The sequence below is a fragment of the Tauraco erythrolophus genome, chromosome 6 (assembly GCF_009769465.1).
Source record: "Tauraco erythrolophus isolate bTauEry1 chromosome 6, bTauEry1.pri, whole genome shotgun sequence".
In the NCBI taxonomy this organism is placed as follows: Eukaryota; Metazoa; Chordata; class Aves; order Musophagiformes; family Musophagidae; genus Tauraco; species Tauraco erythrolophus.
Genome location: NC_141470.1, coordinates 27543791 through 27558032, shown reverse-complemented (window position 1 = coordinate 27558032; position 14242 = coordinate 27543791). Strand labels below are relative to the sequence as shown.

At 51.2% G+C, this 14242-nt stretch overlaps 1 protein-coding gene across 1 annotated transcript in view; it reads right to left on the bottom strand.

Moving 5' to 3' along the window:
- MYRF (myelin regulatory factor) overlaps positions 1-13607 on the bottom strand; it is a 60224-nt gene extending 46617 nt beyond the window's left edge. Inside the window, exon 1 of the mRNA XM_086612962.1 lies at positions 13562-13607. Coding sequence (XP_086469088.1) covers positions 13562-13607 — 46 coding nt within the window. The remainder of the gene's footprint in view (positions 1-13561) is intronic.
- Between the last annotated feature and the right edge of the window lie 635 nt (positions 13608-14242).

Sequence of the window (14242 nt, the reverse complement as noted above, 5' to 3'; positions counted from 1 at the left end):
GTTCTATTAGCAAAATTCAGTCACAGCACGTTACCATAGCTCCATATATCATGAGTTGTCCATGGAAGGGGAGCAGGGAGAACACTGACTTTGTCCCACTCCCACCAGACACCTCCCTCTAGCATAGCATCCCTTGCCCCGAGTCTTTCAGCCAGACTCTAGCTGTGACAGGAGCTTCCCTGGAAGCCGACACACAAGTGACAAACCATTCATTAACCTCGTTTTTTCTGGAGCTAATCTCCCTCTCTAAAGGATGTAGGGACAATTCCTCGCTGCCTATGAACAACACTGGGAGCTACGAATGAAAGATGATCTAAAATGATGGCTGTGGTGGTAACTGTAACCAATTCTGGGGGAATAAGCTAAGTCAAGATGATGAATAACCAGAGTTTCAGCCACCCAAAACTCCCCCAAGACAGCACAGCCCACTTTGCTGAAGTTTTCTAAGCTTTGTTTTCCCACTTTCCTTCCTTTTTTGACAGATCCCATATCTCTCTGGCACAGCACGGATGTACCCTGCAGCCAGGATCCATCCTCTGCCAGACCTCACTCCACTTCTTCTGAAGGTTAGTTGTGCAGATTCGGGTCTGTCAATGATAGAAAAGTCACAGTCCCTTTCTGCAGATTCCTGGCTCTCTCCTAGAAGCCTGCTCACACGCACGAGGCTCAGGAAGAGCAACGCCACGTCACTAGGGAAGTATGTCAGTGCTTATGCCTTAGGTCTAGAGCTGAATTAAAACCAGACTTTCAGCTTGATGCACCTCCTTTAGGTGCTCAGTGAACATTCTGGAGCTCTTCCACCCAACTGCACCTGCAAATGGGAAACGGGCTGGAAATGGGAAATTGTCTGCAAATGGGAAATGAGCTGCAACTGTCCGGCAAGGACTGACCGTCCTGCCATCTCCCTGTGGCTGATGGGCTCTCCGTGGGGCTGGAGGTGACCTCCTGGCTGGAGAAGGGCATGGAGAAGAACCTGCCAGGGACAGCACTGCTGTCCAAGGTACCACCATGCCGCAGCACCCGTCGTGTCTTACCGTGCACCGCGCCAGCATGCACCAGAAGGTAGAGACGAGCAGACTCTTTCCCAGAAGGACAGTCTACACCTATTGAAACAGCCACGGTGGTCTCCATTAGATGTTTTTACAGTACCGTGTGTAGAGCTCTGATCTCTGTGACATCTCTGCCCATGTGGGTTGAAAGGAATTCCCAAGATTACTGGCCTCTTGTTTCTGTTGGTCACTTATGCAAAGGTCTGCATGCACACAAGGAGAGATGGATCTTGCCCCAAAAAATTGTACAAGTGTGTTACACAAAGGGCTGACACAGGCCAAGCAATAGGAAACTGCCTGGATTAGTGCTGTAAAACGGTGGTAGAGCTCAAAATCAGAAAACACATGCCCAGTGTTTTGTGTGGAAGAGATCCTTGCTTATCCCTTCAGAAAAGAGCTCACAGACCTGAAGATCTGCTGGAAGAAGCTAGCAGACCTGGCCTCTGCCGCACAGACACAACACTTTCTTTTATAGAGACTTGTATTGAGACCAGTCAGCAAGTCAGACCCACGTGCTGATCAACCTGTACCCTGTGCTCTTGTTGGAAACTTCTGTTGTGGTTTATTTCTTTGATTTTTTCTTTTTTTTTAAAAAAGCTTACCACAGAAACAAATGAATTTCTGACAATTTCTGACAATCTGCACTAAGTCTCTTTGATTTCTCCAGTCCCTCAGAGAAGTCCTCAGTCCATGCAGGGCTCTCAGGGCTGAGCCAAGGGCAAAGTTTGACCAGTTTCTCACAGTCCAACAGGACACATTCCTTCCCTGTAAAAGCTCCAAACCACAGCTATGGGGTTTTCGGTTGGTTAGTTGGGGTTTTTTCTTTACAGATGAAACACACAAAGCCACAACCACACGTGATGAGAAGCTCCACAGTTCTCCTGGCAAAGCCAGACTGTTAGCCTCCCTTCTCAGACATAAATTCTCAGTGGCAGAAAAAAAACACCAAACCTATTATTCCTCCACAGTTTCAGATAGAGGTTGCATTGCTCAAAGTTGTTATATGGATCAGGCTAGAAGATCTGATGGTTCCTTCTAACCTCAGTTAAGCATCTTTATTTTAAGAAATGATACTGTCAAAGTAGGGAAAATCAGAATGTAATTTTACTGAAAGACTTACTGGGGCCTTATGAAATTACAGCAAGCAAGAAAGAGGAGTAGACAGGGTAAGAACAGAGGGGAGGAGGTCCCTTTATCCCAGGTGGTCCTTAGCTGCCTCTGTAAGCGGGGAGGTTCATATCTCCACTCTTCCACACCTCACCTGGACTATAAAGACTGTCTCCCACTGTCAGTCTGAAGAGGTTCTGAGCTCACCCCTGCTGTGATGCAACCAGCAAGAAGGACAAACATCTTAAGGTTCTGAGACTTCCCAACCACTCATTGACTCAAAGCCTCTGGATTCAGTGAGTGATATCGTTTGCAAAACAGAAGAAACAAACAAACAAAAAAGATTTAAACACGTCTCTTGCATTGACAAAAGCCCTAAAACAACAAGCACCACCTTGACCAATTTAGACAATAGGCTGATCAAAGCAGAAACAACTTTTATGAAACTTGGGGTTTAGTTCTGCAAAACCAGAGGCCTCCACTAGTCTCCTTCAGGCAATGACTAACCCGCACTCTTAAAACTCATTCCCTTTTTGCTTGCTCACATTGATTGTTCACTGGCTGATCAACCCACATCTTCAAACACAAAACAAGGACACATCAGACCAACTTTCTCCATCCCAATTCCTACCATCTAGTTCTCAAGCTCACTCTCAGAGTGGTTTGGTTTCCAAATCTGCAGAGAAGAGGGTTTAAACAAAAAAGCCCAGTAAACCCCACTACTTCTCTCCTTCAGACAAGCCAACCGAAAGCATTCCAGCCTACGCATTATGTCCTCCTGACGAGGTGTTGCTCTGCACCAGTGGTGGCAAATATTTGTCATGGCTGGTACCAACTTTACTACTCATCACAGCTCACTGTCACTGGGACTATCCTCATCTCTTTCAAAGCCAAACTTGGCCAATGCCATGATCACCTACAAATTTGTGCCTTGACTAAATTAAGAAAGCTGTGCTGAAAATTCATGGTCAAAATGCCGTAGAAATCTCTACCAGTCACCATCCATGATCTACTGCATCCACAGATGCCTCCTGGGTGTAACAGTCACAGTACCTGTATCTAAAAGCAGAGTAGTAAAGGTCCATACCCTGATGTCCACAAGATCATCCTGTTGGACTCGGTGACTTTGACCAGTTCCTCTTTCCAAGCACACCAGCACCACCTCCAGCACCCAAGCTTCTCATTCTGGGCTGTGAAGCCCATCCCCAGTCTGCAGGTCCCCACATTGCTGCTTCTTGTGTCCCTTCAGCCCCTCAACACCAATGAGATGAGTTTGGAAACATCATTTATCACTCCTCTCTCTTCATTACACATTCCACTATGTTGCATGCGAAAACTCATCACCATCCGCCTCTCCATTCCAACACCCCTTTCCAAAGAGTGAATTAAAATAGACAGGAGGGAGGGGAGATGGACAGAAGTTCTCCTACTACCCCCTACCCAGAACTTCTCATTGACCTCAGATTTTGATTCAGACGGGACCTCATCAGGGAAAAGACCGTTTCTGTTCTTATACTGAGCAGAGCATCGATTATATTATCAGCAAGCAGCCAACTATGAAATGGCTTGATGGTCCTCATAACGCACAGTTTTTAGCTTCTGCCTTACTTAAGCAGGTGTTTCATTTCCAATAAAGTCAAAGCGCACTTTTTAGTGCTTTATTGGATCAATGTCCATAACCATTGCTTGTCATAACAGAAGAGATAAGCCAAGATCAACCAGGCTGATAAGTTGTTTGGTTTCCTGTTTATCTGGATTTCTAGCAGTCAGTTGTAATCAGCACACGGGATTAAAAGTCAATAACGATAGTTCTTGATTATTAAGTATTGTCAGACACAAACTAAGTGAATCTTCATACTCCAAATTAAGTTGAACGTACTCTTTATATTATGTTCACTTCTCCAGGCTGCAAGCAAGAGCAGCTCAGCATGTTCTGTGGTCCTTGCCATCAAAATGGACAGACAGCTCACAGGAATTGGCCTCCAACTCTTTTGGAAACCCCACCTGTCCCTCTGCAAACCCTGTCCCATGCCCACCCCCACACCCTCTGCATTGTCTCCTCCCCACCAATTACTATCTTCTTCTCCTTGGGTAAGAGAATCAGATCAATTTTGGCACCCTGAATCTCCTGAGATAATACACTGCTGCAATGTTGGGGTGATGACAAAAAGATGCTACAAGAAAAAAAAACTAAACCTAAAAAACAGCCACAGCAAAAATTGCTTTAATTACGGTTTTCAAAAAAAAAAATCAGAGACCTTACCAAGCTAGGCCATGGCTGTTGGCATGGCACATGCCTATCAGCTCCTCAGTCACTGCTGGTCCCATCCCACACTGCCTCAGCCAGCCCATTTGGTCTCTATTCACACAACATGCTGGTCTGCAATCACCAGCACCACTTTTTTTTGTTCCTCTTCCTACTGATGCAGTTTGCAATCATTTAAGGTGTAATTCAGTACATATCCTTCAAACACACTGCAAACAAATGATGAGAGCAGTTGAAGAAAAAAAGAATGGATAAAGCAAAAGGGATGGGGAAAGGAAAGAGTAGGATAAGTCAGAGAGGTTCAGAAAACTTTAACCACTGCAGAGACTGATGCCTTCCTATTGCCAAGGCGGTCTGTCACAGCAACCGAGATGTGAAAGAGAAGCACTAAGGTTGTGCTGCACCAGGGGGAACGACTCCCACCTCTGCCTGCAGCCCCTGCACACAGCCTCAGCCCTGGACATGCCACGAGACTATGATCACAGCTGCGTGGCACTCCCCGGAGTGCTCCCCGGGGTTCAACTCTACCTTCTGCCCTCAAATCCTGGATCTGAGCACACCAAGGCTATTTAAAACCCTTTGGCTTTGGCCTTTCCAACCAGTCCTCCTCCCCATCACCCCAAAAGCCAACAAAATCCACAAGTGTGGACACCACAAATCTGTTTGCAGCCAGGGCTGGCCACTCTCCCCAGCCCCACAGCCCTGCTCCCACACTCCCTTTCATCATTTCAATTAACTGCATCAAAACAGACAAAGTTTAGCGAGATAAGTGGTGGACCCTGAGTATCACAATTACACTTTTCCTCAGGAAGGAAGCCTTTCATTCAAACATGCCTCGAACACTCTCCAGGATGTGCTGGAAAATGGCGAGGAGCACAGGGTCCTGGCCTGACCGGCCTGTCCACCTCCACCACCTCAGACAGAAGACATCATCCTCCGTCCTTGCTGTGTGTAACAAATGGTGCCGATGGGAGAAGGAAGGTCTAGATGATAAGCAAGGCTATGTCAAAGTGTGCCAGTCAGTAGGAATGGTGTATCCATGAAACCGTAAGTGGGAGTCACCAGATAGCCAAAGTGTGGTGTCAAAGCGATCCACTCTCTACTTCTAAGAGCATCTCTTTGCCCTACACACAGCAGTATCCTCCCTTGGACTCTGCACTTTCCCTGCTGATGTGACAGTCTCATCTCTCTGTGTCCATCTCTAATTCTGATATTTGCCTGGAAATGAAGGACAGGCTGAGAGAGTTGGGGTTGTTCAGCCTCAAGAAGACAAGGCTCCAGGGAGCCCGGAGAAGGCTTCTAGCAGTCTTCCAGTACTTAAAGGGTTCCTACGAGAAAGGTGGAGAGGGAGTTTTTGCAAGGGCGTGTAGTGATAGGACAAGGGGAAATGGCTTTAAACTGAAGGAGGAGAGATTTTGATCAGATATAAGGAAGAAATTCTTCCCTCTGAGGGTGGTGAGGCACTGGAGCAGGTTGCCCAGAGAAGTTGTGGCTGCCCCATCCCTGGAAGTGTTCAAGGCGGGTTGGATGAGGCTTTGAGCAACCTGTTCTAGGGGAAGGTGTCCCTGCCCATGGCAAGAGAGGTTGGAACTAGATGATCTTTAAGGTCCCTTCCAATCCAACCATTCTATAATTCTATGAAAGCATGAAGGAAGCCATGGTGTTGGGTTCTGTCTCCTAAAGGATGTACCCTATGAGCTGGCGCAAAGGAGAGGCATCCGGGAAGCACCAGCTCGGGCCCAAAAGCTACAAGTCTGTTCCTGTTTGTGTCTCCAGTCACAGCTGCTCCCTGTCCTCTGGCAACACACATGCTAGTTAATCATTCCTCAGACACGTTTAGCTTACTGAGGTTCTTATCAGAGAGTGCAAAGTCCAAGACCAGTCAGCAACGCTACTGGAAAGAGGCAAGGGGGTTACCCAGCAAGCTCTGCAAAGCTCTGCCGGGGCAATGCCATCCCCAGGCAAGGAAATCCCCAGGCGGAGATACACTGCGGCGATGCCGAACCACGGGCTAGAAGCCTGTCTGGGCAGCACAGAGGAAGGATAGACATCTGCAGCACTGCTGCAGGCCAGGGGTCCCTGGGCCACACAGCCTGACACCCTCCTAGCACAGCTCCCAGCTCCAGATCACTCAGGTCTTGTCTCAGCAGGAGGAATCCACAAGTCCCCCAACCAGAAGAGGACAAGTGCAGCAAGGGTCCCATCTTCTCTTCCTTCTTTGAAAGGCCTCTTCTGGTTTTATTGTCACTAAGTGACCATGGGCAGAGAACGACAGCAGGGCAGAGAATGACAGCAGGGCAGAGAACAGGGTGAAAGCAGAAAGCAAAAGATGACCCCTGAACTATGGCAGGAGGCAGAAGGCCCATGGGGACAGCAACTTCCCTACACACCACTCAGGTGGAGTGGCACTTCTCCAGGCAATGCGCAGCTCTCTCCAGGCTCACCATGCCCAAGAGCCATTTTATTCCGCGTTTATTGCAGCCAGTGCCACGGCAGCTGGGATGGCTCTGGCCCCAGAAGGCCAGCTCTAGAGAACGCTTTGGTCTCGCAAAAAAAAGGCGGGGGAGCGGAGGGAAACCCTGCCTACCCAGCACCCCAGGAAGGCTCCTTCTTGACCAGCATCTCTTTCCCATATCCTTGCATGCAGCAGCCCTTGCGCAATCCCAGCCCAGGCACAGGGAGCTGCATGGGTCAGCCAGATCTCTGAGTCACCAACATGCCCGTTTCCATCAGGCCTGGTCACACCTCCAGCACAACTCCCTTCTAATCTGCCCCAATGGCCACCTCTCCGTGCTACCTCCTCCCAAACTCCCTTCCTGGTCCGTGTCCAGGCATTGCTCCCAAGACACCAACCTGTGGAAGATACATTAACCAGAGCACGGGCAAAGTACCTCTCTCCGTCCCCGACAGAATGCCTCTTGCGGGCGTGTGCTCACGTCGCTCTTTCTGAATCACAGCCCACCCCTTATCGGACGTCTGCAGGGATCCACCCTCCTACAAACAGCTCTCCAGCCTTACTCCATCTGGATGTCTCCTGTCCTTCTCACGTTCAGGAAAAAGGAGTTTGGGGAAACTGGGGAGAAAGGGTAGATCCCAGAGAAGTACCAGCACAGTCACAAGACCACTGAGGAATGGATGAGAACAAGCGCTTTGGCTAAAGACTCTGGGAACTTCCCTCCTGCTGGTCCTGCTGGGATGGAGGTGGCAGGAATGCCAGCAGTGTGCCCAGGAATGCCACCGGGGCCTCAGCCAAGTGCTGCAGGCTGCTGGTGATGAGCTCAAGGGAACGTTTTTCTCTATTCCCTCCTCTGCTCAGGCCCTAGGATAGAGCTGGGTTCACCAGCAGCTTCACATTACCTGCTCTTGTTGAGGGCATGTGCTGAGCAGAGGCAGACACCAACTCGGGTGGGCAGGGAAAGCTCAAGAGAGAGGGTAGAGAGAGGAGGACCAGAAAAAAAATCACACTGGAAAGAGAGATGGAGAGGCAGAAGGGAAAGAAGCTGAGCCGTGGAAGAGTTGGAGAATCTGTGCTGTTACCTGCTCGGATCCAGCGCATCCTGAGCATGGTGAGAGCAGATGTCAAGCTCCCGCTGCGTTCCTGCTCTCCCCCTCTGTCATTATGCTGCCTAGCTCAGCTTGTCTAGGTCCCAGGGCTGCTGCTTGCTGGTTTTTCTGTTCCCTCAGGGAAGAGTGGGAGGGCCAGGGAGGAGGCTGGGAGGCTGCTGCCACATGCTGGGATTTGGGTCTGCGAGGGGATTACCAGAAGGGATGGTCATGTGTTTGTGCTGTACCAGGTTCCCCAGGACCATTCTGTCACGGGCTAACTCCATCCAGCAAAGCACTCCACATAAAGCCTCTTACCTTCCCCACTGCACCAGCCAGGCCCTGGAGAGACTGTCACCCCGCAAAGCCACCGCTTCCTCGACCCCGCTCCTCCCGAGAGTCGGGTCTAGGCACAAAGCACCCCCAGTGACGTGCAGCAAAAATCAGGCTGTGCTTTTAGCATGGAGCCCGTGATTCTCCCAGCCTTTCCCTGGTGCTTTCCCTCTCCCCTCACTCTTGCCACATCAAACAGCTCCATGCAAGCGGTGCTGGAAATCCTTCCTCCAGCACAGCATCGAAGTTTGGGGATGCATTTGGGGGATGCAGAGACTAAGGGCCAGACAGTCACTGGGCGGGCAAAGGGTGAACAGCAAGCATGAGCCCAGCTCCCCAAAAAGTGATTCTTTCATATAATTCAAAGGAATTAGATGCTCTGAATCGCTGTAGTTGCATTGCTACGTCACGCTCAGGTGTCTAAAGGGGCCAGTTGTTCTGGTTTGTGTGTGTGGCTTCTGCCCACCAGCCAGCACCACGACAGACACCATGGTCTCTGCTCTGGAGGCCTCGGGTCTACTGTTCCTCCTGCCCTTCCTGCTCCCAGCATTTTCAGCCTCAAGAAACCACCCCTCTGTACCCCTAAGCAGCCAGGAAGACTCCAAAGCAGGCCCTTGTTTCTCTCTGCCTCTTTTTCACAATCCTCCAGCCTCCTGCCTGGCAGAAACTGAAACAGCCCCCATGGTTCGGAGAACCCCCGGTGAGCTGTAACTCACAGGTGGGTCACCCCAGCACTGCTACCAGCCAGAGCCCTTCCAGCTCAGGGACACTTCAGCCCACCATGAGGTGCTGGCCAGCTCTGAGGAGAACCAGTTATTCCTCTTCCCTTCAGCTCATGGTTTCACTGTTTTACATCAGCGAAAGTTTTACCAGTGAAGTACTTCTCTGCTCATTCCCATTCACCACCAAATCCTCCTGCACACACTTAGCATGCAGGGACCAACCCTTACGACGCAGCACGGTGGACAAGGTGCCAACCCAGGAGTCCTGGCTTCAGCTCTCAGCCTCAGCCCCATCATTTCATATTTCTTCAACCAAATAAATGGGGCAACAGCCCAGACCTCTTCTTGCAGGCGTTTCCTACTCACATACATAAAGTCTCCACAACACACAATAAAAGTCACCAAGAAAGTAACTGACATCGTCAACACACACATACCCGCACTCCTACGGGCAAAACCATTCGCTAAGACAAAGGCGCTCACTGCCTTTGCTGACAAAATGCCCCTCCAGCAGCAAGCGCCATGCCTGCAGCCCCGCATGTGCACGCACAGACACACGGCCGCTCAACAAACACACGCTTCCCACTGCTCCAGCCGCTTGTGCTCGCCGGAAAAATTGTAAAGGGCGGCTCCATTCACAGGACTCACGTGCCCTCACTGAAATCTTGCCCCTTCTGTTTAACCAATACTGTCTTTCCCCACTACAGTTCAACCCCAAATCCTCCAAACCTTTAGCGTTAGCTATTCTTTCTCCATCTCTTGCCCTATCCCCGTTCAGCCATCTGCCAAACCGCCCACTCCCCTGCCCCCTAAGCCCTGCTCTGCACATCTTTCCCGATATACATTCTTCAACAACCTCTTATCTCATAAATTAGCCGAGAGAGAGAGGGATCCCGAATAGCTGAGCTCTGTCGTAAACTGTTTCCCTTACGCGAGTGGTAGGCAGGGAGGAAGGTAAGGTTTCTAGCAGGATGCCAGCCAAGGGTCAGACGCTTTCAACTCCCTCCTTTTCCTTTGATACAAAATACAAATGCTCTGGATAAACACTCCCAATACTATGGAAAGACCAAACTGAGCTCCTTTACCTCCTCTGCCAGAACGCTCAGCATCCCACGCTCTCTGCCTCGAAGCTTTCCCAGCTGTCTGCCCAAGCTCTGCTCAGCAGGATGGTCCTGGGCTCCACCAAACACATTTACCAGCTGTGCTAAAACAAAGCAGGACAGGGATGATCTTCCTAAGACAGGACAGGCTCACCTCGGGGATGCTCAGAGACCACACTGCCAGCCAGACTCACACTCACAGCACCTTCATCCTGCTCCCCAGGAGGGTGTGAAGTTATGCCCAACCCATCTCTCCTCTCAGAGACTATGTAGGCTTTTCCCTAGTCCCTTCCCAAACATCAGAACAAAGCCCTAAACTTTTCGCATCGTTCTTCTACTTCTCCATCCTCACGTCTCAGATCTCGCTCTCAAAGTGCAGACAGGCAACTACATCCCAGGGAAATAAGGACATCCTGCCCAAGCAATACTGAGAGCCTCTCTTTATGAAAATAAAGGTCCATCTCTTGGAGCTGAGAAAAAAAGAGGTGGGCAATCGAACCCGAGATCTCGGGAGCACTCGCTCCCCAAAACAAGACTTGCTCCGTAGATGGGACCTGCCGCACTGTTGCTGGAGCCAGGCAAATAGCAGGATTTGGAAGCAGCACAGATACCAACTCTCCTTCCCACCTCAGCCAGCACAGCCCCCACTCCCCAAAAGTCTGCAAGAAGACCAGTTAATCCTTGTCTGACACTTTGAAATACCGAGTGCTACACAAGCACTAAAGGATTACTCTTAAATATAGCAGGACTGCTCAGAGCAGGCTCAGATCCTGTGCAAATCAGAGTCCAGCAAAGGAAAGAAAATTCCCAAATTATTTCAGGGTTTTCAGTGTACAGGAAGAAATCCCTTTAGTGAAGAACATCCACTTGGTGAGAAAACAGTCTGTGAGAAGGAAAAATATTTCACTGTAAGAGAAAAATATGTTTTGAGCTTGTGTTCCCCCTAGGAAGGGAATCAGCAGACACCTTTTAAAGAAGTGACAGCGTAGCGAGGACTTGGTTCTATTAATAAATTTTTTCCTGTAAATTCATAAACTCTAACAGATCTATTGTTCACCACTATATTACACATCCAGAAACTGTTAATTCTTCAGGACAGTGAGATTTCAGGGTAAACCCGACTCCATGCTGCAAAACTAGCACTGATCCTCACTTCCAAGTAACAGAGGATCCGTTGGCCGCATACTCCTTCAGAGGACCATACTTAAAGCATGCTCAAAGGAAAAGAACTGTTTCTTCACTCACTGCATAAACTGAACTGAGCAGCAATCCTTCGTGGGTAAAACTTTCTCCTCTTCCCCTCTCACCCTCAAGCGCTGTGTTGTAAGAGATGCTCTTTAAGAACAGCGACAAAGGGAACTAGCTGCCCAAATGAAATAAATAGCCACATTAGGCACACAAAAAAATTATGCTCCGAGAAGTTCTAAAAGGAAGTTAAACAAGTAGGCAATAGCAGAGGCTAAGAAATATCCTTCAGCCCCAGTTTCCCTCAAGGACAAGATGCTTTCAGTTCAAAAGAGAAAGAGAACTGAAAGAAAGAAGGAGAAAGAGACAAAAGAAGGAAAGAAGGAATCCTAGAATGACTGAGGTTGGCAGAGACCTCTTGAGGTCATCTTGTCCAGCTCCCCTGCTCAAGCAGGATCACCCACAGTACTCAGGAAAAAAGAACAAGACAGACAAGACAGACAAAGAAAGAAATCTTCAACCCTATAAAAGATGGTCTGGGAGAGGGAAAGTCCCCTTCTACAAATGAAAAGAAGAGGACCAACAGTTTGAAGTCTAATGCCTGTAAATAAAGTCAAGGTGCCGAGCAAGGGCTGCGCAGGACACCAGGGAGGTGCTTGGTGCCTCGAGGACAGGAGGTGGGTGGGCAGGATTTAGGAGGTTGGTCCAAGTGAAATCCTGAAACCAAAACAAGCCCCCCTGAAGGCATGAGAACACAGGCTGGGAGCACACGATAAGAGCCCGTGTAGGGAGGCTTCCCATCCTCACTATCCTATCGCTCCCGGGAATCCAGAATCATGGCTGAACAAACAGGGGATGCTTTTTCCTTTGAAGAAGAAGAGATGTGTTACTGAGGCATCACAGGGATGCCAGAAGAGAAGAAAGCGAGGAGTAAGCAGCTTGAGCCTCTGTTCGCTTTCAAGAGCATCTTCCACTCGTGGTGCATCTTCACTTTCTTCCCCAGCTTAAGTCCTTCCACCAGTCAAAGAAACAGAAGGGACACAGTCCTCCCACCCCAGTTGCCCCAGGCGAAGCACAGCACGAGGACTCCGGAAGGAATCCAAGCTCCAGAACCAATCCATGCACGCAGCCCACTCTCCACAGACAGGGGTCCCCCCCAGCAGACTCCAGTTCTGACACCGGCACCAGGAGCTGTTGATGCAACAGAGCCTCGCCAGGATGGGCACATTGTTCCCCCTCAACCAGGGCATCTGCGTGCCAGGGGCTCACACTAAGGTGCACAGCCCACGCAACCAAAACCTCTGCCTGGCAAACAGCCCCCCCCAGAAAAGAAGGGGCGCATGGTGCAGGGCACGGCAGTAGAAAAAGAGAAACAGAGAGAACAAGCGAAAAAGAGAAGCAACAATACAGTCAACAAGAGTGAAGCGTGGCAACAAAGTCAGACCAGGGAGAAGAAACACTGAGCTGAGGGAGGAACAACAAAGGGCATCGGGGTCCCAGCGCCTCCCTAGCCTCTCAGTTCAGTCCTACCAACCCCTCAGCTACCAGGGGCAACGGGTGTTTCATCCCTGCTTGATAGAAAGACCAAATTCTCTTTACAACCACTTTTCCACTGTTGGTTTCAGTAAAAGCTGCCTCTGGTTTGCACCAATTGGAAGGAGACTCTGATCTGTGGACATGTGGTGCCCGAAGGGGTCTGGGCCCTGGCTGGACAGCACTGGCCTACAGATGCTGATTAAGGGGTGGCATAAGATCTGCTGCTGGACACCACTGCTGTAGGATCAGCTATCTTGTAGACCAGAGGGGACCAACCTCCCCGGTGAAGCATGCAGTGGCGAGCCTGCTTCCAACACACTGCGCCCAGCGGCCAGGGCGCAGGGGACAGGTAGGGAGGCCACAGGTCTCTAGGCAAGGATAGGGCAGCGAGGAATTCGGCCCCATGGTGATCCCTACACCAGAGCTGCTGTCAGGAGCCCGCTCTGAGGACTGGCAAGGGCCGTATCAAGGCCCTTGCTGGGGTGCATGTGGGCGCCTGACGTAGGACACAACATGCTCCCTGGCCCTCAGTGTGCCGGGACTCCTTGGCTTGGGATCCATGACATGAGAGTGGTGCACTGGAGGATGCGCATCTGCACCTGGATCCTGCCCGGGCACGGGGTCTTGGTGCCGCTCTGGCACCGGACGAGCGGACGAGACCTTTGGCTGGGGTCAGGGGGCGGCGGGAGAGGGCTGGGACTTACCGGGGAAGCCCCTTACCTTCAAAAAACCGCTGCAGAGCCTCCGTCTCGTCCACCACCTCCATAGCTGTGCCATGCACCGGACGGCCGGGCTAGTTTCCGCGCCTGCAGGGGGCATCCCCCCGGGGGAGGGGAGGTGGGGGGTGCCGCTCCGCGCTCCGCTCCCGCAGGTGATCCCCGGCCGCCGCCCTCAGCGCCCCGCGCAGCCGCCCCGGCGGGGTCCCGGAGCCGGTGCCGGCGCCGCGCGCGGCCGCCCGCTGCCCATCGGCCTCCGCCGCGCACCGCCCAGCGCTGCCTCCAAACTTGGGCTGCCGCGCCGCGCTCCTCCTCCCTCCCTCCTTCCCTCCCCGCCCTCCGGTGCCCCGGCCCCGCTCCTCCTCCTCCTCCTCCTCCCGCAGCGCCGGGCAGCGCGCGCCCCCGCCGGCAGGGAGAGCCACTCCCCCACCGCCCCGGTACCCGGGGCTCCCCCGAGAGACGGCACCTCCACGCCCGCCCTCCCGAGAGCCGGGTGTCCCGCGTTCCCGTCCCCCCTCGATGTTTTTTTTTTCCCCAACACCAGCGCAGCCCTGCGAGGCCGAGCCCCGCTCTCAAACCCAGCCATAAATCACTCCCCTCCCCAAATAAAATAAAAAAATAAAAAAATAAAAAAAATCCTTCCAGCACGGGGGCTGGGGAAAGGGGAAGGGAGAGTTGTGTTTTC